Source organism: Eumetopias jubatus, unplaced genomic scaffold (genome assembly GCF_037043125.1).
Source record: "Eumetopias jubatus isolate StellerSeaLion01/CBP00866 unplaced genomic scaffold, mEumJub1_p1.0 scaffold_2, whole genome shotgun sequence".
In the NCBI taxonomy this organism is placed as follows: domain Eukaryota; kingdom Metazoa; phylum Chordata; class Mammalia; order Carnivora; family Otariidae; genus Eumetopias; species Eumetopias jubatus.
In genome coordinates, this window is record NW_028274808.1 from 15,941,209 (window position 1) to 15,966,516 (window position 25,308).

General features: G+C 39.4%; 1 protein-coding gene across 3 annotated transcripts in view; it reads left to right on the forward strand.

Annotated features, from left to right (window-relative positions):
* PRIMPOL (primase and DNA directed polymerase) overlaps positions 1-25,308 on the forward strand; it is a 48,245-nt gene that overhangs the window by 4,574 nt on the left and 18,363 nt on the right. For 2 of the 3 annotated variants that reach the window (XM_028099889.2, XM_028099890.2), the window contains exons 5-9: positions 827-1,065; positions 8,531-8,628; positions 9,518-9,647; positions 12,232-12,379; positions 19,780-20,067. In XM_028099889.2, the coding sequence (XP_027955690.1) occupies positions 886-1,065; positions 8,531-8,628; positions 9,518-9,647; positions 12,232-12,379; positions 19,780-20,067 (844 nt within the window). In that variant the 5' untranslated portion in view covers positions 827-885. The remainder of the gene's footprint in view (positions 1-826; positions 1,066-8,530; positions 8,629-9,517; positions 9,648-12,231; positions 12,380-19,779; positions 20,068-25,308) is intronic. The other variant, XM_088020914.1, reaches the window with a different exon arrangement.

Consider the following 25,308-nt stretch of genomic DNA (forward strand, 5'->3'; position numbering starts at 1 on the left):
GAATTGTTCTCCCAACTAACTATCGTGTTGGGAGAAAAGAAGAGCAGTGGATGGAAACAGAAGAAAAGGGAACTGCACAGTGGTGTCTAGAAAGGAACTCTGTACTAGGAAATAGCACAAGAGTGATGGCCAACATAGTAGCACTACTTGGGCAAGATAGTGCTTGATGCAATAAAGTGGTTATAATAAAAACCATAATGATATCTAGAGGGGAGGGGGTGGGGGGTTGGGTTAGCCTGGTGATGGGTATTAAAGAGGGCACATTCTGCATGGAGCACTGGGTGTTTTGCACAAACAATGAATCATGGAACACTACATCAAAAACTAATGATGTAATGTATGGTGATTAACATAACAAAATTATTAAAAAAAACCATAATGACACAAAAACCACTTATGTTTACATGAGGCTTTGTAATTTACAAAATGTTTTCTTATGTCCTATCACATTTATCCTTATGATAATTGCATAAAGTGTTCAGGATGACATTGATCCCCATTTTGCAGTTAAGGCTTAGGGTGCTTCTAAAATCATAGCACTATTAGATGGAAGAGCCAAGATCTAAAGCTACCTGATAACTAGCCCCATTCTTATTTCACATTAAAACTTCATGCAAAACTATATATACACATGTATATAGTACATATATACGCATAGTATGTATGTTAAATATACTATATACGTATATACATAGTACACATGTACATAATATATATTATATGTAAAGGCAGTTAAGGAAATAACCATTACAAAATGGGTTTTGAAGTTTTACCAAAAAAATATATTCTAAACAAAGAAATTGATGTCCTTGTTTGTTTGTTTTAGTACTAACTGGCAGAAATCTTACATGGGATAGAATTTACTTTCCCGTAACTTCTAAACCAATGGAGAGAAAATGGGAAGCAAAACTGAAGCAAATTGAAGAACGAGCATCTCGTTATGAGAGGAAACCATTATCCTCAGTATACAGACCAAGATTGTCCAAGCCAGAAGAACCACCCTCCATTTGGAAACTATTCCATCGGCAAACTCAGGCTTTTAATTTTGTTAAAAGCTGTAAAGAGGTAATTTTCTTGTCTCCTACTTTTTTTTTTTGTGAAGCTACTATAACTTAGGATTTAAAAAAAAAAAGTCTGTTGTCTTCATTTCAGTCCACATGATCTAGCAAAAGAATTTAATTGTGATCTAAATACCACACTATTTTTTTTTTTTTAAGATTTATTTATTTGTCAGAGAGAGAGCACAAGCAGGGGGAGCGGCAGGCAGAGGGAGAAGCAGGCTTCGCGCTGAGCAGGGAGCCCGATACGGGACTCGATCTCAGGACCCCGGGATCATGACCTGAGCCGAAGGCAGATGCTTAACGACTGAGCCACCCCGGTGTCCCTAAATATCACACTATTTACAGAAATTATCCCTATGAATTTTTGGCCATTTACTTAATATTAATAAATGAAAAAGAATGAGCTATGTAGTGACAATTAGTTTAAAAAATTTGTAATGATATTTTAAAAAGTTTTAATTGAAATATAGTTGACATAGTATATTAGTTTCAGGTGAACACAGTGATTCGACAATTATATATATTACAAAATGCTCACCATGATAAGTCGAATCACCGTCTCTCACCAAAGTTACTATAATATCATTGACTGTATTCCCTATGCCATACCCTTCATCGTCATGGCTCGTTTATAACTGGAGGATTGTGCTTCTTAAACCCCTTCACCTATTTATCCCCCTTCGCTCAGGCAACCACCAGTTTGTTCTCTGTATTTATGAGTCCATTTCAGGTTTGTTTTGTTTTTAGATTCCACATATAAATGAAATCATACGATTTTTTGTTTTTCTCTAACTTATTATATCCTTTAGGTCCATCCATGTTGTTGTGAACAGGAAGACTTCATTCTTTTTTTTATGGCTGAGTAATAATCTTTTGTGTATATATACTGCATCTTTATCTTTATTTATCAGTGGACACTTAGGTATCTTCCATAACTTGGCTATTACAAATAAACCTTGTATATATACTTTTTTGATTTAGTGGTTTCATTTTCTTCAGGTGAATACTGAATTATTGGAATTACTGGATTGTATGGTAGTTCGATTTTTAATTTTTTTTGAGGAACCTCCATTCTGCTTTCTGTAATGGCTGCATCAACTTACATTCCCACCAGTGGTGCATAAGTGTTCCCTTTTCTCCAAATCCTTACCAGCATTGTTATTTCTTGTCCTTTTTTGTTTTTTTTTAGATTTATTTATTTATTTTAGAGAGAGCAGGGTGGGGGAGGGGTAGAGAGAGAGGGAGAGAGAGAATCCTCAAGCAGACTTCCCCACTGAACGCTGAGCCTGACTCAGGGCTCCATCCGAGGACCCCGAGATCATGACCTGAGCCGAAATCAAGAGTCAGATGCTTAACCAACTGAGCCACCCAGGTGCCCCATTTCTTGTTTTTTTGATCCTAGCCATTCTGAGTGGTGTGAGGTGATATCTCATTCGATTTGATTTGATTTGCATGTCCCTGATGATTAGTGATATTGAGCATTGTTGGCCATCTGTATGTTTTACTTCTTCCTTACCAATTTGGATGCCTTTTTTCCCCTTCTTTTTCTTGTCTGATTGCTGTGGTTAGGATTTCTACTACTATATTGAGTAGAAGCGTAAAGAATGGGTATCTTATCTTTTCCTCATCTTGGAGGAAAAGCTTTCAGCTTTTCATTATTGGGTATGATGTTGGCTGTGGGTTAGTCATTTATGGTCTTTTTATGTTGAGGTGTGTTCCCTCTATATTCACTTTGTTGATAGTTTTATCATGATGTTAAATTTGGTCAGATGCTTTTTCTGCATCTATTGAGGTGATCATCTGATCTTTATCCTTCATTTTATTAAAGTGCTGTATATGTTGATTTGTGGATATTGAACCATTCTTGTGTCCCTGGAATAAACCCCATTTGATCATGGTGAATGATCCTTTTAAAGTATTGTGTTAGGTTTGCTAATATTTTGTTGAAGAGCTCATCAGGGATAATGGTCTGTAATTTCCTTTTTTTTTTTTTTTTTTTGTAGTGTCTTTGTCCAGTTTGGTTTGAGGGTAATGCTGGTGGCCTTGTGCAACAAATTTAGAAGCATTCCTTAAAAAAAAAAAAAAAAAGGGTGCCTGGGTGGCTCAGTTGGTTAAGTGACTGCCTTCGGCTCAGGTCATGATCCTGGAGTCCTGGGATCCAGTCCCGCGTCCGGCTCCCTGCTCAGCAGGGAGTCTGCTTCTCCCTCTGACCCTCCCCCGTCTCATGCTCTCTCTCTATCTCATTCTCTTTCTCAAATAAATAAATAAATAAAAAATCTAAAAAAAAAAAATTCCTTTCTCTTGTATATTTTGGAACAGCTTGAGAATTCTTTATTAAATGTTTGGTAGAATTCACCTGTGTAGCCATCTGGTCCTGGACTGTTGTTTTTTGGGAACTTTTTGATTACTGATTCACTTTCATTACTAGTAATCCATCTGTACAGATATTCTATTTCTTCCTGATTCAGTCTTTATCCATTTCTTCTAGGTTGTCTAATTTATTGGCATATATTTTCTTGTAGTAGTCTCTTATAAACCTTTGTATTTTTGTGGTGTCAGTTGTAACTTCTCTTTTATTTCTGATTTTATTTTTGAGTCTTCTTTTTTATTCTTGGTGAGTCTGGCTATATTAATTTTGTTTATCTTTTCAAAGAAGGAGCTTTTAATTCCATTGAGCTTTTCTATTATCTTTTTAGTCTCTATTTCATTTATTTCCACTCTGATCTTTATTATTTTCTTCATTCTAATTTTGGGCTTTGCTCTTGTTTTGCTAGTTCCTTTAGGTGTAAGTTTAGATTGCTTTTTTGAGATTTTTCTTATTTCTTGAAGTAGGACTGTATTGCTTATAAATTTCCCTCTTAGAACTGCTTTTGCTGTGTTCCATAGATTTTGAACCATGGTGTTTCCATTTTCTCTTGTGTCCAGGTATTTTTTTTTATTTCCTCTTGAATTTGCCCATTGACTCCATTCACCCCATTGACCCATTGTTAAGAAACATGTTGTTTATTCTCCATGTGTTTGTGTTACTTCCAGTTTTTTCTTGTAATTGATTTCTAGTTTCATATTGTTGGAACAGATGCTTGATAGGATTTTAGTCCTTTTAAATTTATTGAGACTTGTTTGGTGGCCTTACATGTGATGTATCCTGGAGAATGTTCCATGTGCACTTGAAAGAATGTGTTTTCTTCTCTTTGGGGATGAAATGTTCTGTATATATCTATTAAATGCATATGGTCTCATGTCATTCGAAGCCAGTGTTACTTTATTGATTTTCTGTCTGGATGATCTATCCGCTGATGTAAGTGGGGTGTTCAGTTACCCTACTTTTACTGTATTACTGTCACTCTCTCCCTCTTTGTTAATACTTTATATATTTGGGTGCTCCTGTGTTGGGTGCATAGACGTTCACAATTGTTGTATCCTCTTGTTAGATTGATCCTTTCATCATTATGTCATGCTATTCTTTTTTTTTTTTTTTAAGATTTATTTATTAGAGAGTGCACACAGGTGCGGGAGGGGCAGAGGGAGAGCATCTCAAGCAGATTCCCTGCTGAGTGCAGAGTCTGACAAGGGGCTCAGTCCCAGGACGCTGAGATCATGACCTGAGCCGAAACCAAGTGTTGGATGCTCAACCAACTGAGCCACCCAGGAGCCCCTATGTCATGCCTTTCTTTGTCTCTTTTTACAGTGTTTAAGTCTATTTTGTCTGATATAAGTGCTGCCTTTTTTTTTTTTTTTTTTCATTTTCATTTGCTTGGAATATCTTTTTTCCATTTATTTGCATGGCATATCTTATCCCTTCTTTTTCAGTCTTTCAATCTGAAGTCTCTTGTGGGCAGCATATAGATGGGGTTGGTTTTTTTTCCATTCAGTCACGCTTTGTCATTTGATTGGAGCATTTAGTCCACTTAGTCCGTGTAAAAGTGATTATTGATAGATATGTACCTATTGCCATTTTGTTAGTTGTTTTCTGGTTGTTTTTGTAGTTCTCGTTTTTTCCTTCTTGCTGTCTTTCCTTGTGATTGATGACTTTCTTTAGTGTTATACCTGGATTCCTCCCTCTTTATTTTTTGTGTATCTGTTATAGGTTTTTGGCGTATAGTTACCACGAGGTTCATGTATAATATCTTAAGTATATAGCAGTCTATAAAGTTGGTGGTTGCTGATGTTCCAACACATTCTAAAAGTGCTACATTTTTACTTCCCACCTCCGTGTTTAAGTGTATGATGCTATATTTTACATCTATTTGTTTTATGTTCGCCTTAACTAATTTTTGTAGATATTTTACTACTTTTGTCCTTTAACCTTCATACTGGCTTTATAAGTGATTGATCTACTTTTACTATATGTTTTCTTTGATAAGTGAAATTTTTTCCTTTCATAATTTTCTTCTAGTTATGTTCTTTTCTTTTCCACATAAAGAAGTCCTTTTAAAATTTGTTGGAAAGCCAATTTAGTGGTAAAGAACTCTTTTAAATTTTGTCTGGAAACTCTATATCTCTCCTTCGGTTCTGAATGGTAATCTTGTTGGGTAGAGTATTCTTGGACATAGGTTTATTTCTTTTCAGCACTTGAAATGTATCATGCCACCCCCTTCTGACCTGCCTCGTTTTTGCTGAAAAAATCAGTTTACAATCTGTGGGTGTTCCCTTGTATGTAACTAGTTGCTTTTTTGTTACTGCTTTGAAGAGTCTCTCTTTATCTTTAAATTTTGCCATTTAGTTATCACGTGTCTTGGTGTGTACCTCCTTGGGTTCATCTTGTTTGGGCTCTCTGTGCTTCTTGGCACTGTTATATTTTTCCTTTCCCGGGTCAGGGAAGTTTTAGGCTATCATTGCTTCAAGTAAGTTTTCTGCCCCTTTATCTTTTCTCCTTCTGGGGCTCCTATAATGTGATTGTTAGTGCACTTGATGTTGTCCCAGAGGTTCCTTAACCTATGGTTATTTTATTCATTTCCTTTTCTTTTCAGTATTCAGCTTGGATGCTTTCCACAATCTGCATCCTCTAATCTGCTCTGATTGCCTCTGGTGTAGTTTTCATTTCAGTTATTGTATTCTTCGGCTCTGATTCCTTCTCTTTTATATCTCCTATTTCTTTGTTGAACTTCTCAAAGTACATCCACTCTTCTTTCAAGTCTGGGAAGCATCTTTCTGACCATAACTTTGAACTATCTGTTCGTCAGGTAGATTGCTTATCTCCGTTTCTTTTTCTGAGGTTTTGTCTTATTCTTTTGTTGCGAACATAGTCCTTTGTCTCCTTATTTTGTCTGACTTTCTGTGTTTGTTTTCAATTATTAGGTAAGTCAGCTCTGTCTCTGGTCTTCAGGGTAGTAGCTTTATGTGACAGGTGTCCTGGGGGCCCAGAAGCACAACCCCCGCCGGTCACAGGAACCAATCACTGTGGGGGTGTCCCCTTGTGACTGCATGTGACCTCCTGTGGTGCCCAGGCTGCGGCGGCTGCTTGTGCCCTGGTTGCTGAGCCTGGTCCTCAGCCTTCCTTGTCCATCAGCAATGACTGTGGGCCGTGGTTCCTCTGGGCGCCCTGCTGGGCAGTCCTGGCCCCCAGATCAGTGGACTCTAATGACTGGCTGTGACTACCGCAGGCACACAGGTGGGAAGAGCTAGCCCCCAGTGCTGTTGGCCCTGAGGCCTCTGGCTGAGAGGCCTGGCCGCAGCCACTGTGGCTCCTCACCTGCCTGGGCAGGACTCGCTCTGGGGGGGTGCCAGTACCAGCCGGGGCTGTCTGCTGGGTGTGGCCGGGTTAGTGTTGCTTTTTGGGGGTGCTGGCCCCAACCGAGGCTGTCTGCCAGCTATGGTGAGGCAAGAGCCACGCTGGATGAATGCCTGTCAGGGCAGGCAGGTTAGATGGGGCCAGTCACCCGGGGAGCACTGAGATGGGGCAGGCAGACGGAGAGTCAGGACTGGCTCCCACCAGTGTCGGGCCAGCTAGGCGAAAGGAGGGCAGGAAAAATGCCACCCACTAGCACTCGCATCTCCAGAGGGAGCTCCTACCCCTATCTTGGTTTCTCTGGCACTGGTCTTAAAATTAGTCAATGAATCTTCCTGTATGTAACCCAGTTGCTTTTCAAACTGCTGCTTCTGTGTGCTGGGTCTTGAACTAAGTAATACGGTGTGTTGGCCCTGTAACAGTGGAGTCTGTCTGAGAGTTAAGTCCTGGTGATTTTCAAAAACCAGATATACTAGGGAATGGGGACTGGTTCTCCGTTCTCCGGCGGCAGGTCACCAGGCCTGGGGGTGCCTGATGTGGGGCTTGATCCTCTTCCTCCTCAGGGAGGACTTCTACGCCTGTGCTAACTGTCCTGCTTGTGGTTCTCCGTACCAGGGTTTAGTTCCTATTTTTGTTTTACGCCCCCCCCCGACCCTTCTTGATATTGCCCTGATTTTACATCTTCAGCTGTGGAAGATTTGTTCTGCTGGTCTTTGACTGTTTTCAGAGCAAGTTGCTTTACTTGTGGCGGTTACCTCAGTGTGTCCATGGAAGGTGAGCTCAGCATCCTCCTACTCAGCCTATTTGTCCTACTCTCACATAATGACATTTATTTATTTATTTATTTATTTATTTATTTATTTATTTATTAAAGATTTTATTTATTTATTTGACAGAGAAAGACACAGCGAAAGAGGGAACACTTAATGACATTTAAAAGAAGCTATGCTGGGGCACCTGGGTGGCTCAGTCAGTTAAGCGTCTGCCTTCGGCTCAGGTCATGATCCCTGGGTCCTGGGATCAAGCCCCGCATCGGGCTCCCTGCTCCGCGGGAAGCCTGCTTCTCCCTCTCCCACTCCCCCTGCTTGTGCTCTCTCTCTGTCAAATAAATAAATTAGGGAAAAAAAATTTAAAAAAATAAATAAAAGAAGCTATGCTTAGAGGAAGAATGACCATATCCATGGACTGAAAAATAATAGAATGACTAGATTTAAGTGGAGAACTACAACAATACCCACAGAAATATGAGGAAACGAATGAGTGGAGTATGGAATTTTTAAGGATGAAATGAGGAGGAAGGAAAACTGCACTTAGCGCAGAGTCTGCTTGAGAGTCTCTCTCCCTCTGCCCCTCCCCATGATGCACGTGAGCTCTCTCTCTCTCTTTAAAATGAGTAAATCTTTAAAAGAAATAGTTCAGTTTCATAAACTAGAAAGTGAAGCTATAATAGGAAGTCAAACTGAGGTGATTGAAAAGTGATTTTTCTCCTTTTTTTTCTCTTTTTGATCTGGATATTCGAATTGTTTCTGCCTTGAGCACGTATTACTTGAGTGAATAAAAATAAATATAATTAGATTTTGATTGGCATAGATGTAATAATTATTTTTCTTTTTTTAGTAATAAAGTTCAAATTCCACTTTTCCAAAATTCGATAAAATTCTTCACGAACATTGCATAGCCACAGTTGATTTTGGATTTGTGCCTTATTAATTTTTTGAATATTATTTTTGATCTTCTAAAGGCTGTTCATGTATTTGCTTTGGAATACAAAGTGGGCGAGGGACAACGTATTTACCTGGTGACAACCTATGCTCAACTTTGGTTTTATTATAAATCCCGGTAAGTCTGTAAAGGACAACACATTAAAGTTACATTTCCTTCATCTAGTAATGTTCGTGAAATTAATTCTGGCTGAATTAACTGTTGTAGATCTCGATCCCCCACTTGGTTACTCCTTTAATAGTAGAATTGAATTCTGGAGCTTCCTTGTCATGGCAACACTGCATGATCTTACCAGGTGCCGGGAGAAAAGTCGTGTGCAATTGTGTGTGTGTTCTGAGTTCCTGCGCATGTGATGACGCAATTCCCCCATCACCTCTTGTTCAAATTACAAACCTTTTACTTCTGTAGGATGCCATCTGGACTTCACTTAGCACAGATCATCATTTACTTATGGAAGCAGTATGTATTTTTAATAACCCATGTTAAAGTCTTATCTCTTGATCCACATGTGAGCATTGAAAACTCTTTGAAGTCTGGTGATTCAGAATATGTTTTTAGTCAGTTTTTAACATACTATTTTCCTAATGAAAATACAAAACTTAAAAAATTCTCATTTATCAAATCCCAGGAATACATGTGATCCTGAGATTCCAGTTCGAGAAAGAAATTTCTTTTCTCAGACAAGATTCTTTTTATAATGACACCAAGAAAAAAAAAAGATCATACAATGTCAAAATTCTGTGAATAAATAACAGCATGAAGTTGACCATATTTTCAAATAAATACTGTTACAGAATATGATTGTTACATCTTCTTTGATGGAGCTCTTAATAATATGATCCCTAAACCCACAGGGAGCAGTTGTTCACTTTGCCATGTCTTCATTATGCCGTAGTTATATATCATTCAATCACAGTTAAGCAGTATCTTGAGATATAAGATCAACTGCCATGATTTTAAAAAGGTATAAGATGTAAACCTAACAATCTTGAATTACTCAATTCAGAAAAAATCTCTTACACTGCTATGAAGTCATTCCTGAAAACGCTGTGTGCAAGCTTTATTTTGATTTGGAATTTAACAAACTTGCCAATCCAGAAGCTGATGGGAAAAAGATGGTTGCATTACTCATTGAGGTAAATTACAAACTCAGGTTTTTCTCCTTATATCTGTATATCTCTTCATTCACTTATTCATTCATTCATTCATTCATTCATTGAGTCCAACCTATGTAATATTTGGGTTCTGTGTTTCACCACCTTTTTCTTCTCTTCCTTTTGACTTTTCATTTCTTAATATGACTTCTCTGAGTAAACTTCTAAAATGGTCAAAGGTTCAGTTTAGGTCCATATATATTGTAATATTAATATATCTATTAAAATGGACTTGAGAAAGGTGGTAGTTTGGAAACTTTGTTTTTAAATTATATATTAACTCTGTTACAAGTAGCTGACTCTGGTAAAAGTTAGGCAAAGTAATTTTTACTGTAAAAATCGGTTACTGAGATGAATTTCAAGAAAACTTTGATTAAAAATTGCATCCTAATTTTTGTGCTGGAAGGAATTTTGGAAATTATTCTGTCTTACACCATCATAAATGAGGAGACTAAGGTCTAGAAAAACTTAACTCCTATTTCAGGTCCAATGGTATTGGTAAAACATGATCTAGAAGTACAGTTATTGTTTTTTAACAAAGAGAAAAGACTGTAATTCTAGTATATGTTTTTGATTTAGCAGTGTCAACCAGGAAGTTACTAACAAAAGGGATAATATGGGCTTGTTCAACTAAAGTCTGTTAATATTTGTTTATAAAATCTTTTAAGATTTTATTACATTGAGTTTTATTAAACTTGTATTGGCTATTATTTGGACTCGAAGTAGGTAATAACATTTATTGATTAATTTTTCTTTTTTCCTTTTTAAAATTTTTTAAAAATTTTTATTTTATTTTTTATTTTGAGAGAGAGAGTGAGCAAGCAGGGGAGGGGCAGAGGGAGAGAGAGAATTCCAAGCAGACCACGCTGAACACAGAGCCCGACATGGGCCTTGATCTCATGACCTGGAGATCATGACCTGGGCTGAAATCAAAAGTTGGACGCCTAACCGACTGAGCCACCCAGGCACCCCTTAATTTTTTTCTTTTTTTTTTTTTTTTTAGAGAGAGTGCATACATGTGCCAAAATCAAGAGTCGTACGCCCACTGACCGAGCCATTGAGGCACCCCTTAATTTTTTTCTTTAGATGTTAACTATAGATGACACATTTTATAACTTTAAAAATATATCTTTTTTTTAAAGATTTTATTTATTTATTTGAGAGAGAGAGAGAGAGAAACAGCACGAGAGGGGAGAGGGTCAGAGGGAGAAGCAGGCTCCCCGCTGAGCCGGGAGCCCGATGTGGGACTCGATCCCAGGACTCCGGGATCATGACCTGAGCCGAAGGCAGTCGCTTAACCAACTGAGCCACCCAGGCGCCCTAAAAATATATCTTAAAATGTTTTTGATAAAGAGTATCTCCTGATTATGTTGAATCACTCTTTTTTTTTTCTTAAACTTTTTTGAAAAATGTATGCAAATACTTTAAAAAAAATCATGCAATGTTAGCTTTCTCTTGGCTTCCCCCTTCCCTTACTTAGGTTTATTGACTTATTATGAAGTGTAGTTGACATCTAATATTTTATTAGTTTTAAGGATATATTAACATGGTGATTTAACGTTTATATACATTATATAAGATTCACCATGTTAAGTCTAGTTTCCGTTTGTCACCATATAAGCTTATAATATTAATGACTATATTCCCTATATTGTTGTGCATACATCCTTGTACCTGCAAAAATAACATGAATAAATACAAGTTATTATATAACTGTTAGGTATCTAAGTGCTTGGCAGTTTATAAGCATTTTGCTCACGTCAAGATAGCTATGTATGGTAGTTCTTAGTGACTTCCTTTTGCAAGTGGGAAGACTGAACTTTCAGAAGTGACTTCTTGAGTGGCTGCACAGCTAATGCTTTTAAGCAGGTACATATTTCAAGCACTGTGCTAACTCTTTACTCTCATCTTGTCATTTACTCCTAACAACAATCCCAAAAGTTAGCTCAGGTTATTATCCCATTTTGCAATTGAGGAATGTAAGGTTTGGACTTGACCAAAGTCACAGAGCTGGTTAGTGGCAAAGCCAGTACTCAAACCTAGATCTTTCTGATTCCAGATCTTGTGCTCCTATCCCTGTGCTTGCTGCCTTCTTATAATGGATAACTGCCTTCAGTGTCAGCAGCATCCAGCCCCAGGGGGCTGTATTCTTGGAGGTAGACTTTGGCTCAGTGTGTGTGAGGAACCTTCTGAAAACTAAAACTATGAAAAATGGAATTGTGACTTTTTAACTCACAGATGATATTTAAGGAGATACTTAAAAAGAAATATATTTATTGTGCTTAAAAATAAATGTATTTATTGTGATTTTAGAAGAGATTAATGTATAAGATAAACTGTTCGAATTTTAGGAAGTCCTTTACTCCTGAGAGCCTATGACTTTTTGAACATGTATGATAATTTAAATATGAATGTATATTTCTATACATCAGTAATTTGGTGAAGTTGTTACATAGTGAATATTCAGATAATAAAATAAAAAATGAGTTGTACCAAGATATTTGAATTTTCTCATGGAAAAGTTTTTTTGAAATATTAATTACTTACATTTTACCTGTGTTTTTAGCATGTTTGTAAAGCACTTCAAGAGCTATACAGGGTTAATTGTTCAGCCGAAGATGTTTTCAACTTGGATTCCAGCACTGATGAAAAATTTAGCCGCCATCTAATATTTCAGCTCCATGATGTGGCATTTAAAGATAATGTTCATGTTGGTAAGTATACTGTTTTTTCAAAAGTCATGGAATTCTGTTAAAATCCTCACATTTTCCTTTTCCTCTTAAACTTTTGTAAGTATTTGTCGGGTTTTAGGGTTATTAACCTATCCTGAATAACGAGATGTGATTTTTCACATCTTCAGGATTGGCCTTCGGTTCTAGACCTGCCTTCCTCTTCTAGACACATTTTAGATACATTAACTACTCAGGAGGTCCTTGGTATTAGTGACTCTTGCTAGAGATTTTGAGATGGCCATGCATTGCCTAGTACTGGTTTCTGCTCTAACAGGAGTCTTTTTAGAAGTTTTTTGCCCGAGAGGCCTAATTCAAGTCTCATCTGTGATGCCTCAGAGCTATGTTTCTGTCCTTCACTTCAGCCTTGCCTTAGCCTTAGCCTTTAGTCCATGAGGACTGGGGCTTGGGCTCCAAACCATGTCTGGAGAGGCTTTTTTATTGTTTATTGCTCCAGGCAGAACCTCAGGATTGGGAAAATGTCTGCATATGTAAGCCTGAGAGTGTAATCAGAGTGTTTGTCTGGAACTGGACATTGAGAGATGCAGGCCCGGGTATAAAATGAAGTCAGTCTGAGGGGCAATTGGGGGGCAGAATGGAAACGCTGAAAATCAAGGTCTAAACAGAAGCCCAAAGCCTGAGTGTTTATCAAAGCAGCAGTAGAGCAGAGTATTTCTAGGTCTAGATGGCAGATGATTAACTGAAGTTCCCGTGATAGGTAATTCATTTCAGAACTACATTTGTTTGATAGTTTCAGGGGTACCTAGAGGAAAAGGCATGAACATAGTCACAAAAGAACTAGCATAGAAGTCAGGTACCTAATTACTAAATTAGACTAATGCTAGGTCACAGTGACCTGGTTTGCTATGTGCGAGGGGCTCCTGTTATCTCCCTATTTTGTGTTGTATGGTTGGACATTCCTTCCATCTTTCTTTCACCCCTTAGATATTGATAGCTGTAGAATCTATCTTTGTCCCTCTGTTCACTCGATCCATAACCTTGGTTATCATCCACTCTCAAGTCTTCAACACATAGATGGTAATCAAAGTCTTAAGTCCTCGTCTTCAGCCAAGATTGCCCTCCTTGACCCATACAGCCAACTGCCTATTAAACATCCCCACATAGATACTTCAAACTCAGCATTCCTAGACCGGATGCCTCATTTTCCCCCTAAACTTGCCCTTTCTCCTGTGATACGTGTATCAGTGAGTAGTATCCATCATCTACCCAACTGCCCAAGTGGAAATGTTGGTGTCATCTCTGAGCTCTATTTTCTCTCAGCTTATTCATTCATTTAGTCAGCTGGCTGGAGTGATCTGATTATACCACTAATGTGCCTCACACCCTTCCAGGATTGCTCATTGCCTTCAGGAAAATGTCCAGATGTCTTAGTTTGTACAGAGGCCCACAGAGGTCCACTAGCCTTCTCTCTCATCACCTGACCCTTGCATTGTAAACCTTGACAGTGTTCTATTTTGTTGTAATGCAAGCACCTGACTTAAGCTTTGATTGCTGAGGCATCCATTTCAAAGACAGCTATCTCAATAAACACCAGGCAGCCACACGCCACCCACTGAGGCTCTTTAGATTCAGAAATCTTGATTGATAAATGACCTTTTGGACCTCTTGTTTTGGCTTCCTTGCTTTAAATTCCTGCTTTTTTTTTTTTTTTTTAAGATTTTATTTATTTATTTGACAGAGAGAGAGACCGCGCGAGAGAGGGAACGCAAGTAGGGGGAGTGGGAGAGGGAGAAGCAGGCCTCCCGCCAAGCAGGACCCCGGGATCGTGACCTGAGCCAGAGGCAAACGCTTAATGACTGAGCCACCCAGGCGCCCCTAAATTCCTGCTCTTATGTTTTAAATTCACCAATAAGGCGTGAGCCCAGGAAACTCTAGGGCTACACCCTCAACCCCAGTGAAAGCAAAACCCCCTGCCCATGCATGCGCTCCCTACCCCAGAGCTTGCTGTGTGGTCCCAGGTATGCAGTGTAATTTTCAGGTCTTAGAAGTAACAAACCTCAATTTTTTTTCCAAGTTTCCTGATGGTTGTTACAGAGGGGCCTCTTGCAGTCATAATGAGAGCCACAAGGGCCAGTCCTGGTACAAAATAGGCCTCTCCCTCTGTCCTTTACTTAGCTCCTGCCGGGGCTGCATTTTCTCTTGTCCGTGGGCCTTTGCACTTTTTGATGCTGCTGTCTGAAAAGACACACTCCAGTTACCTGGCCTGTGGAAACTCAGTGTAGATATCGTCAAATGAGGAGCCATTTCTGTCACGTCCCGAACCCTAAGACCCAGGGCAGCGTTTCGTCTGGGTTGCGGAGAGCCCAGGGCTTCTCGCTTCCAAGCATTCGGCTCTTGCTGAGGTAGTTTTCTGTGTTGTTGTTGTTCTGTCTTCTTTACTTCCGTGCTACTTAATGTTTTAGGGCAGGGACAGTTTCTTACTCACTTTTCATTTCCAGAGCTTGGCACATAATGGTATCTTTATCAATAGTATTAGTGATGGCGCAGACTGAAAGAGCCGTAAAATGCAAGCAGGCATTTGATGAGGACGCGCTGAATCAAAGACTCCTAGGTGGGCTCTAGGACCAGGCTCTCCACTTCGCAGAGTTTTAAGCAAGATATTTCTTTGATTCTGTTCACTCCTCATAGTCTGCTCTACGGCTCCTTGCCTACAAGGCTAAACCTTGAGATTGGTTGCTTGGGAAGATGGGAGAGTAGCAATGTGTCGGGTAATTGGCAGTCTCTGCTACAGATGTCTTCTGAAAGCAGATGACATTCAAGCTGCCTTTAAATCCGATTCCCTCGCAGAAACAAAGTAAGAAAGGCTTTACTGGCAGAACGGCATGCACAGAAGTATGGAGACAGAAGTTTGAGGCTAACCTGGGGGTGCAGGGGTAGAGGGCGGCCGAAACTTCCTTCCTCCAGAATTAGGAACTGCCAGGACCGGAGGTGCAGAGATGACGAAATTAGTCCAAGATTTCCCCTTCAGTTTCTGTCCTTCCATGTATGTCTTGGTGACATTTCTAGCGCCCATTGTCAGCCTTCCAGAAAATCGAATTAGAGTAAGCGTAAGCGATCAGAGAATGTTTGCAAAATATGTAAATTTGATCTGCCTAAGATACACCTCTGCCAGCCTGCAGTAGGACCTGAAATTCCTGGGATTGATTGATTCTTTTGAGTTATTCCCAGCCAGTGAAATGCCTGTCCCCACATTAATGATGAGGGCGAGGCTGGTGAGAATGGGGGAGGGAAGTAGAAAGCAGAGTTTGCTGGAAGCCTGTGTTAGACTTCATGCTGCTGATACTGTCATTGTTGTGTCCTGGCCACGTTACCTCCCTGCCAGAGGTTAGAGGGCCCCCTGGCCTGCAGAGCGCTACCTTCCCAGGTGGTTCTGCAGCCCTGCCTTCACTTCTCGCACTGGCTCCAGTCAAGTAGATGTAATTTTACATTTCCGGAAACATTAACCTTATCAGTTTATGTTCGTATTGCTTTGTTGTCCTGTGCTACATCATGATTTCTTTTTACTCAGTATCTACCCTCAGTTCCCTCATTCCAGATTTAATCATGCCTGTATATCACTGCAAGGATCACACGCTTTTGCTTTCATTTTGATGTATAGTGTTTTATGAGCTACTGGGTTTGTTTCATTGAGCAGAGAGTAATTAATTTGGAGAGAGAATTTTGAATTTAGAGCATGTGTATTTAAAAGTTTAAGCTGTCTGGTAAATAAAGTGACAAACCCAGACAATAGCAGTCTTAGAAATTAAAATCAGGTTTCTCTGACAACACGGCGTTTCTCCAGTATTGTTCTATATGAAGCAACTTAACCAAATTCTCGCTTGATTTTATGGTATAGATAATACATGAGAGTTAAAGAAGTTCTGGATTGTCGTATCATCTTTTCTTGGTAAAGACAGGACCTCTAGTAGTTAGAGCTCATAGAGTTAAGTGTTGAAATGCAGTACACGTATTTAATTGCTTGCAATCTGGGCTTCACTTATGATGCCACAGCCCATCTGGTGACCGATGAGAGGTGAAGCAGGAGGAGCAACAGTTGCGGAGGTGATGGCTGTGAATGTCAGGGCGCCCAGCGCGTATTCTGACAGGCAAAGGAGCGAGAAGCAGCTCTGGAGAACTTTGCTGACATCCTGACTCAAGTGTTAATGTGCATTATCTCGGCAGCACTGTTGATGCATATAAATCTTTCATGCTTTAACCCATTAATTGTCAAGATAAGTTCTGCTCAATTTATATTAATAAAAGTGGTGCTCTCAGGGCGCCCGGGTGGGTGGTTCAGGTCGTGATCTGGGGTCCTGGGATCGAGCCCTGAGGTGTCAGGCTCCCTACTCAGCGGGGAGTCTGCTTCTCTCTTGCCCCCTCACCCCAGCTCATGGTCTCTCTCGCTCTGCTGTCTCTCTCTAAAATAAATAAAATACTTAAAAATAAGAATAAAAAAATAAAAGTGGTGCTCTCTTGGTGACCGTACGTTAGGGTCAAGCTCATACTAGCAACATTGACACATCTTCTCAAACCAACTTTCCTTTCTAAGATGATTTATTTACTTATTTTTAATTTTTAGAATGGAATAAAATAATTTATTTTAAAATAACAGTAATTAGAGAATCTTGCAGGTCAGGTCACTGGGCAGTTGTCTTTTTCTTTTCTTCAAATTTTTTATTTAAATTCTAGTTAGTTAACATATAGTGTAATATTGGTTTCAGGAGAATTTAGTGATTGATTCATCACTTACATACAACACCCAGTACTCATCACAAGTGCCCTCCTTAACACCCATCACCCATCTAGCCCATCGCCCACCCACCTCCCTCCATCAACCCTCAGTTTGTTCTCTGTTGTTAAGAGTCTCTTATGTTTTGCTTCCCAGCCTCTTTTTTTTTTTCCCTTTCCCATATGTTCATCTGTTTTGTTTCTTAAATTCCACATATGAGTGAAATCGTATGGTATTTGTCTTTCTCTGATAGACTTATTTCGCCTAGCACAATATACTCTAGGTCCATCCATTCATTGCAAATGGCAAGATTTCATTCTTTTTAATGGCGCGTGCACCACATCTTTATCCATTCATCAGACAATGGACACTTGGGCTCTTTCTATAGTTGGCTATTGTTGATAATGCTGCTGTAAACATTGGGGTGCATGTACCCCTTCGAATCTGCATTTTTGTATCCTCTGGGTAAATACCTAGTAGTACAGTCGCTGAGTCATAGGGTTTTCTATTTTTAACTTTTTGAGGAACCTCCATACTGTTTTCCAGAGTGGCTGCCCAGTTTGCATTCCCACCAACAGTGTAAGAGGGTCCCCTTTTCTCCAAATCCTCGCCAACATCTGTCGTTTCCTGGCTTGTTAATTTTAGCCATTCTGACTGGTGTGAGGTGGTATCTCATTGTGGTTTTGATTTGTACTTCCCTGATGATGACTCATGTAGAGCATCTTTTCATAGGTCTTTTAGCTATCTGGATATCGTTTTTGGAAAAATGTTTGTTCATCTACCCATTTCTTAACTGGGTTATTTCTTTTTGTTTTTTAAAGATTTATTGTTTTGAGAGTGAGAGAGAGATTGGGGGGAGGAGCAGAGGGAGAAAATACTCAAGCAGACTCCCCACTGAGCACGGAGCCTGACAAGGGGCTCAATCCCAAGACTCTGAGATCATGACCTGAGTCAAAACCAAGAGCTAGATGCTCAACCAACTGAGCCACGCAGGTGCCCCTGGATTACTTATTTTTTGGATACTGAGTTTGATAAGTTCTTTATAGACTTTGGATACTAACTAACCCTTTATCGGATATGTCATTTGCAAATATCTTCTCCCATTCCATAGGCTGCCTTTTAGTTTTGCTGATTGTTTCCTTCACTGTACGGAAGCTTTTTATCTTGACGTCCCAATAGTTCATTTTCACTTTTATTTCCTTGCCTCCAGCAACGTGTGGTAAGAATTTGCTACAGCTGAGGTCGCAGAGGTTGCTGCCTTTGTTCTCGAACTCTAGGATTTTGATGGTTTCCTGCCTCACATTTAGGTTGTTCATTCATTTTGAATTTATTTTTGTGTATGGTGTAAGGAAGTGGCCTGGTTTCATTCTTTGGTTTTCATTCTTTGACATGTTGCTGTCCAGTTTCCCAGCACCATTTGTTGAAGAGACTATCTTTTTTCCATTGGATATTCTTTCCTGCTTTGTCAAAGATGAGTGGACCATATAGTTGTGGGTCCATTTCTGGGTTTCCTATTCTGCTCCATTGATCTGTGTTTTTGTGCCAGTACCGTACTGTTTTAATGACTACAGCTTTGTAATAGAGCTGGAAGTCTAGAATCGTGAAGCCTCCAGCTTTGGTTTTCTTTTTCAGGATCACTTTGGCTATTTTGGGGCGTTTTGTGGTTCCATACAAATTTTAGGATTGTTTTTTCTAGCTCCGTGAAAAATGCTGGTGTTATTGGGCGCCTGGGTGGCTCAGATGGTTAAGCATCTGCCTTTGGCTCAGGTCATGATCCCAGGGTCCTGGGATCGGGTCCCGCGTCGGGCTCCCTGCTCCTTGGGAGCCTGCTTCTCCCTCTGCCTCTCTCTCTCTCTCTCTCTGTCTTTCATGAATAAATAAATAAAATCTTTAAAAAAAAAATGCTGGTGTTATTTTGATAGGGATTGCATTAAATATGTAGATTGCTTTGGGTGGTACAGACATTTTAACAATGTTTGTTCTTCCAATCCATGAACGTGGAATGTTTTTCAGTTTCTTTGTGTCCTCTTCAATTTCTCTGATAAGTACTCTATAGTTTTCAAAATACAGGTCTTTCACCTCTTTAGTTAGGTTTGTTCCTAGGTATCTTACTGTTTTTGATGCAATTGTAAATGAGATTGATTCCTTGATTTCTGTTTCTGCTGCTTCATTACTGGTGTATAGAAATGCAACTGATTTCTGTACGTTGATTATATCCTGTGACTTTGCTGAATTCATGTCTTAGTTCTAGCAGTTTTTTGGTGGAATTTTTTTTTTTAAGTAGGCTGCACGCCCAGTGTGGAGCCCAATGCAGGGCTTGAACTCTCGACCCTGAGATCAACACCTGAGCTGAGATTAGGAGTTGGACACTTAACCGACTGAGCCCCCCAGGTGCCCCTAGTGGAGTCTTTGATGATATTTATTTTAAGTGACACCAAGCTACCCTGTCAGTGGGAATTGGGAAAAATAAAAGATTGCACAAGAGGAAGGAAGTAACAGAAGTATGTTACAGTTTGTAATAACAACTCAGTTTTAAAACCAGAAGTCAAAAAAAGAAGCCTTACTGAATAAAGTTGTCATGTGTAGATTTGTGCCTAGATCTTGAGTTACAGTTTGTGGAAAAGAATTAGATTAATCATAATATTTTTTCTTCTAGGTAATTTTGTGAGAAAAATTTTGCAGCCTGCTTTTCACTTAATTGCCAGTGAAGATGATGATAGTATTTCAGAGAGCACGGGCCACGGATTTTCCCATTTTCCTGAAACGCCAGTTAAACAAGGAATTTCCTTTAGCAAAATGTCCTCAGATAGAGATAGAGGAGAGAGCCAGACGCAGAATTCAAAGGAACGGGGGAGGCTGGGGTCAGCTGAGCAAAGCAGTCCTGACCTATCATTTTTAGTTGTGAAGAATAACACAGGAGAAAAGCATCTTTTTGTGGACCTCGGTAAGTAAGGTTGCCAGCTCTCTGTTAGACTGTCTTTGTGTTCCTCCCTGAGCGACCCATCAGTGCCCATCCGTCACTTTGTTTGAGGATTCTTGCTGCCACCACTGGTCCACAGGGACCGTGGAATCACTAGCAGAACGTGACCCATGAGCTAGGGTGCCAGCACACGGCGAGGCTTCTGCCCAGAGATCTGAGAGCGGCCCCTGCGGGACCGAGGCCCCAGGCTGCCCTGAGTTCCAAAAGAGAATCGTTGGAGCTGTCACTTCCCCTGAAGCGTCCAGAGGATTTGTGTCACGGGAGTCCTGACGGGGGCCAGTTGGACCAGTGTTCTCCAGTACTAGTGACAGCTTTTAGGAGATGAAATACATGTTAAAAACAGATACAGTATAAAAATGGTACTTTTATGTGGCAAAATAAGGCCAGTGGTCTCTTCATTCAAGAGCACTGCAGCGAGTGGCTGGAGTCCTTTCGTCAGCTCTTTGCCTATCCTCATGCTGGGGCTTCTTCACATGTGCTCTCTTCCACCCTCCTTGCTTCTGGTCCATGGACCTGAGGATGTATGAAGCACTGGGCAAGATGGAACCTGGTTAGGTAACACATAGGCCACCCAGGACCTCTAATTCATCCGGCTCCAATCTGGTGAACTAAACCTCATTTTTTAAGAATTTTAAGTAGGCTTCACGCCCAGCACAGGGCCCAGCGCGGGGCCTGAACTCACGAAGCTGAGATCAAGAGTCGGATGCCCGACTGACGGAGCCACCCAGGTGCCCCTAAACCTCATTTTATTTTTTGCTGTGGTTCTAGCTTGTGGTTTGAAAGCCATTAAGAGCGCATTTTGCCATTGAGTGTTAGAGCAACTGCGAAGGTTTCAGTGTCTAGAGGCTGAAGGAAACTAGGTTTAACTCAGAGGCAGGATTATCAAGCCAACCGGGCCAAGAGTAGGGAAGTGTTCCTACTGTATTATATACCTTCCTAGCTAGCTACCCTGACAACCAGGCACCAGAATTTGGAAATGTAGTCAGAGAAGCGCAGTGCAGGGGTTTGGGTGTGAACAAGCATGAGTTACGAACAGAGGAGCATTCTTCCAAATGACAAGTTGTGTTTTGTTAGCGGAATACCCTCTCCAGGTTGTGCTAACATGCAGTAAACTAGGGAGAAGGCCTAACAGGAAGTGATTCGGGAAGGGGGGCAACAGTAGCTGGTCGCTGTGCTCTACCTCGACCCCAAACAGATACCCCAATTCATGACAGTTAGCCTTAAAAGTTAGTCTATTGGACTAGCAAGGAAATTTCCATGATATGCTTGAAAGAAAGATTTTAAGAGTATACCCAGAATTATTTACGTACCAAAAAGGGACATTCCTTAAGGCATCCTTTGAAGAGGTCAGAGATTTAATAGTACACACCAAAAGTTGTTTTTAAAGATTTTATTTTTTTAAAGTAATTTCTACACCCAACCTTGGGCACAAACTCACAACCCGAGATCATGAGTCGCGTGCTGTACTGACTGAGCCAGCCGGGCGCCCCACAGGCCAAAATTTTTTGAGGAACCTTTTTATTGAAGTATAACAATTCAGACTGAAATAGGAGTAATTTGTGAGTGTACAGGTCAATGAATTATCACAAGGTGAACATACCCTTGTCACCACATCACCCTAGATGAGAAATAGAAGATTATCAGGATCCCAGAACCTCTTCCATGTTTCTCCAGTGAGTGCTCTTCCACCTCCCTACAGGTGATGGCTAATCCATCCTCTAACACCGTAGATTAGTTTTGCCTATTTCTGAACTGTTTATCATTGGAATCATACAGTATTTATGGCTTGCTTTTTCACTCTCTTAATGGTTTCTTTGATGAATAAAAGTAACTTTAAATAGTAGTAGTCTAATTTATCAACGTTTTCCTCTTAGTGTTTCTTGTATCTTGTTAAATCTTTATCCCCAAATTATGAAGATACTCTCCTTCTTATCTTCTAGAAGACTTATTTTTTTTTTACCTTTTATATTTAGATCTATAATCCACTTGGAATGGATTTTTTACCTATTGTGTGAAGAGGAGTCAAGATTCATTTTTTTTTCTGTACGAATATCCATTTGTCTCAACGCTGTTTGTTGAAATAACTGTCCTTTTCCTAAAAGGACATCTTTGTCATAAGTCAAGTGTCTGTATATGTTTGGTCTTTTTCTGGATTATGTTCTGTTCCATTGTTACATAGATCTCCTTTTGTGCCAATACCATTACTGTCTCAATATAGGCTTTATTTTTTAAGTCTTCTCTCCAGTAGGAGAAGTTCACCGAGTTTGTTCTTGGAAATTTCTTGGCTGTTCTTGACCATTTGCACTTCCATTTAAATTTTAGAATCAACTCGTCAGGTTGCACGTACACACACGTACACATGCGCATGTGCACTCTGTTAGAATTTTGATTTAGTTTGCATTGAACCTAGAGATCAACTTGGAATTGACATTTTTATAATATTTAGTGTTCCATTTCATGCGCATGCTTTGTCATTCCACTAACATAGATGTTCTCTAACTTCTCTCAATGTTTTATAATTTCCTAAACAGAGAACTTGTGTATCTTTTGTTAGATTTATTCTTGGTATTTGGGTTGTTGTTTTTTGTGGGGTTTTTTTTTTTTTTTTTTTTTGGCTTAAACAACAAACATTTACTTCTCACAGTTGTGGAGGATAGAAGTGCAAGATCAGGGTACCAGCATGGGTGGATTCTCATGAAGTCCCTGTCCTGGTTTACAGTTCATGGTCTTCTCATTGTATGCTCACATAGTGGGGAGAGAGCAATATTGATTTTTTTGATGGCTCCCTTCTTTGGGATTTTGGCACCAGAAATACTCACTGCCTTGGAAGCTCTTTAATAGTCTCAAACTTTTTTTCCTAATTGATTTGCCCAGCTTTTCTATTTATTTACAATAGGTGGGTTACCCCCAAGTAATCTCGTCTCATTTTCTGTTTCTGCATGTGGCATTCTTCCATACCAACTCCACTTTATCTTAATTTATATATTGCTTTTGTTTACAACTGATAGAAGATAATAACTTTTTTCATTTTTATTTTTGTTTACATGAAGGTGAGGTTTTTTTCCGCCTTCATTTTTTTATTGAGGTATAATTGACATACCACCTAACATTAGTTTCGGATGAACAACATAATGATCTGTTATTTGTAGATACTGCAAAATGATCACCACAGTAACTCTAATTAGCATCCATCACCGTACATAGTTACAGAATTTTTTTCTTATGAGAATTTCTAAGATGTACTCTCTTAGCAACTTTCAAACATGCAGTACAGTGTTATTAACTGTATTTGCCGTGCTGTACATCACATCCCCACGACCTACATGTGTTATAACTGAAGCTTGTGTTTTTTGACTCCCTTTACCCATTGGCCCACCCCCACCTCCCCACCTCAAGCAACCACCAGTCTGTTCTCTGTATTTATTGGCTTGGGTTGTTTTTTTCTTTATTTTAATTTTTAGATTCTCTATATAAGTGATACAGTATTTGTCTTTCCCTGACTTATTTCACTTAGCATAATGCCCGTAAGGTCCATATGTGTTGTCACAAATGGCAGGATTTTTCTCTCTTTTCAGTGGTTAAATAATAATTCCATTTTGTGGAGACACATATATTTTTCCAGGTTCATTTTCTTTATTCATTCATCCTTTGTTGTAAGTTAATTGAACATACATACTTGATTTATTTCTTTGCTTTCTGTTCTGTTGATCTGAATCTGTTTTTATTGCCAATCCTGTACTGTCTTGGTTACTGTTGCACTGTGATGTAGTTTGAAATCAGGACACATGATGCCTCCAGCTTTGTCCTCCTTTGTCTGGGTAGCTTCAGCCATTCTGGATCTTTTGTAGTTCGTATAAATTTTAGAATTCTTTGTTCAGTTCTGTAAATAATGCCATTGGAATTTTGATAGGGATTGCACTGAATCATAGCTTGCCCTGGGTACATACTATAGGCATTTTAACAATATTCTTCCAGTCCAGGAGCTTGGAATATCTTTCCATTTGTTTGTGTCATCTTCAGTTTCTTTCATCAGTGTCTTTTTTATGGTTTTCTGGGTATAGGTCTTTCACCTCCTTGGTTAGGTTTATTCCTAGGTATGTTATTCTTTCCAATGCAGTTATAAATGAGATTTTTTTTTTTTTTAAATGGGATTGTTTCTTAACTTCTTTTTCTGATGGGTTGTTATTATATAGAAATGCAACAGATTTCTGTATTGTTGATTTTGTATCCTCCAACTTCACTGAATTCATTTATTCTAATGGTTTTTTGGTGGAGTCTTTGGGGTTTTCTGCATAGCCATTTCTGTACATAAACATCGGTAAATAGTGACAGTTTCACTTCCTTTCCAGTTTGGATGCCTTTTATTTCTTTTCTTTCTTGCCTACTTGCTCTGGCTAGGACATCCAATACCGTGTTGATAGAAGTGATGAGAGCGGATGTTCTTGCCTTGTTCCTGATCTTAGAGGAAAAGCTTTCAGCTTTCACCACTGAGTATGATGTTAGCTATGTGTGTGTCACATACAGACTTTATTATGCTGAGCTGTGTTTCCTCTGTGCTCCTTTTGTTGAGAGTTTTGATCATACGTCGATGTTGAATTTTGTCGAATGCCTTTCCAGCATCTATTGAGATGATCGTTTGATTTTTATTAAGCCACTTTGCTTTTACGAAAGACTCACATTAGTATGGCTAACAGCTTTTTTCATAAGAGTGAAAATCCTCTTTGGAATCTTTCAGTTAGTGAACACAGGTAGTAATGTAGATCGTTCATAAAAGTAAAGTGTTGTAACGTGAACTTCCAGAAAGTGGGGGATACCCATATTGTTGAATTTGGTTTGCTGTTATTTTGTTTTCTTCTTTAGTTAGTTATTTTGTTGAGAACTTTTGCGTATGTTCATCGAGGATATTGGCCTGTAATTTTCTTTCTTCTCTATTTATTTTTGGTGTCATGGTAATGCTGGCCATGTAAAGTGAGTTTGGAAGGGATCCTCCCTCTTCTGTTTTTGGGAATGGTTTGAGACAGAACGTATTCTTCTTCTTTAAATGTTTGGTAGATTCCGCTTTAAAGCTCTCTGCTCCTGGGCTTTTGTTTGTTGGGAGTTTTTTGTTTGTTTGTTTAAAGATTTTATTTATTTGACAGAGAGAGAGACACAGCGAGAGAGGGAACACAAGCTGGAGTAGTGGGAGAGGGAGAAGCAGGCTCCCCG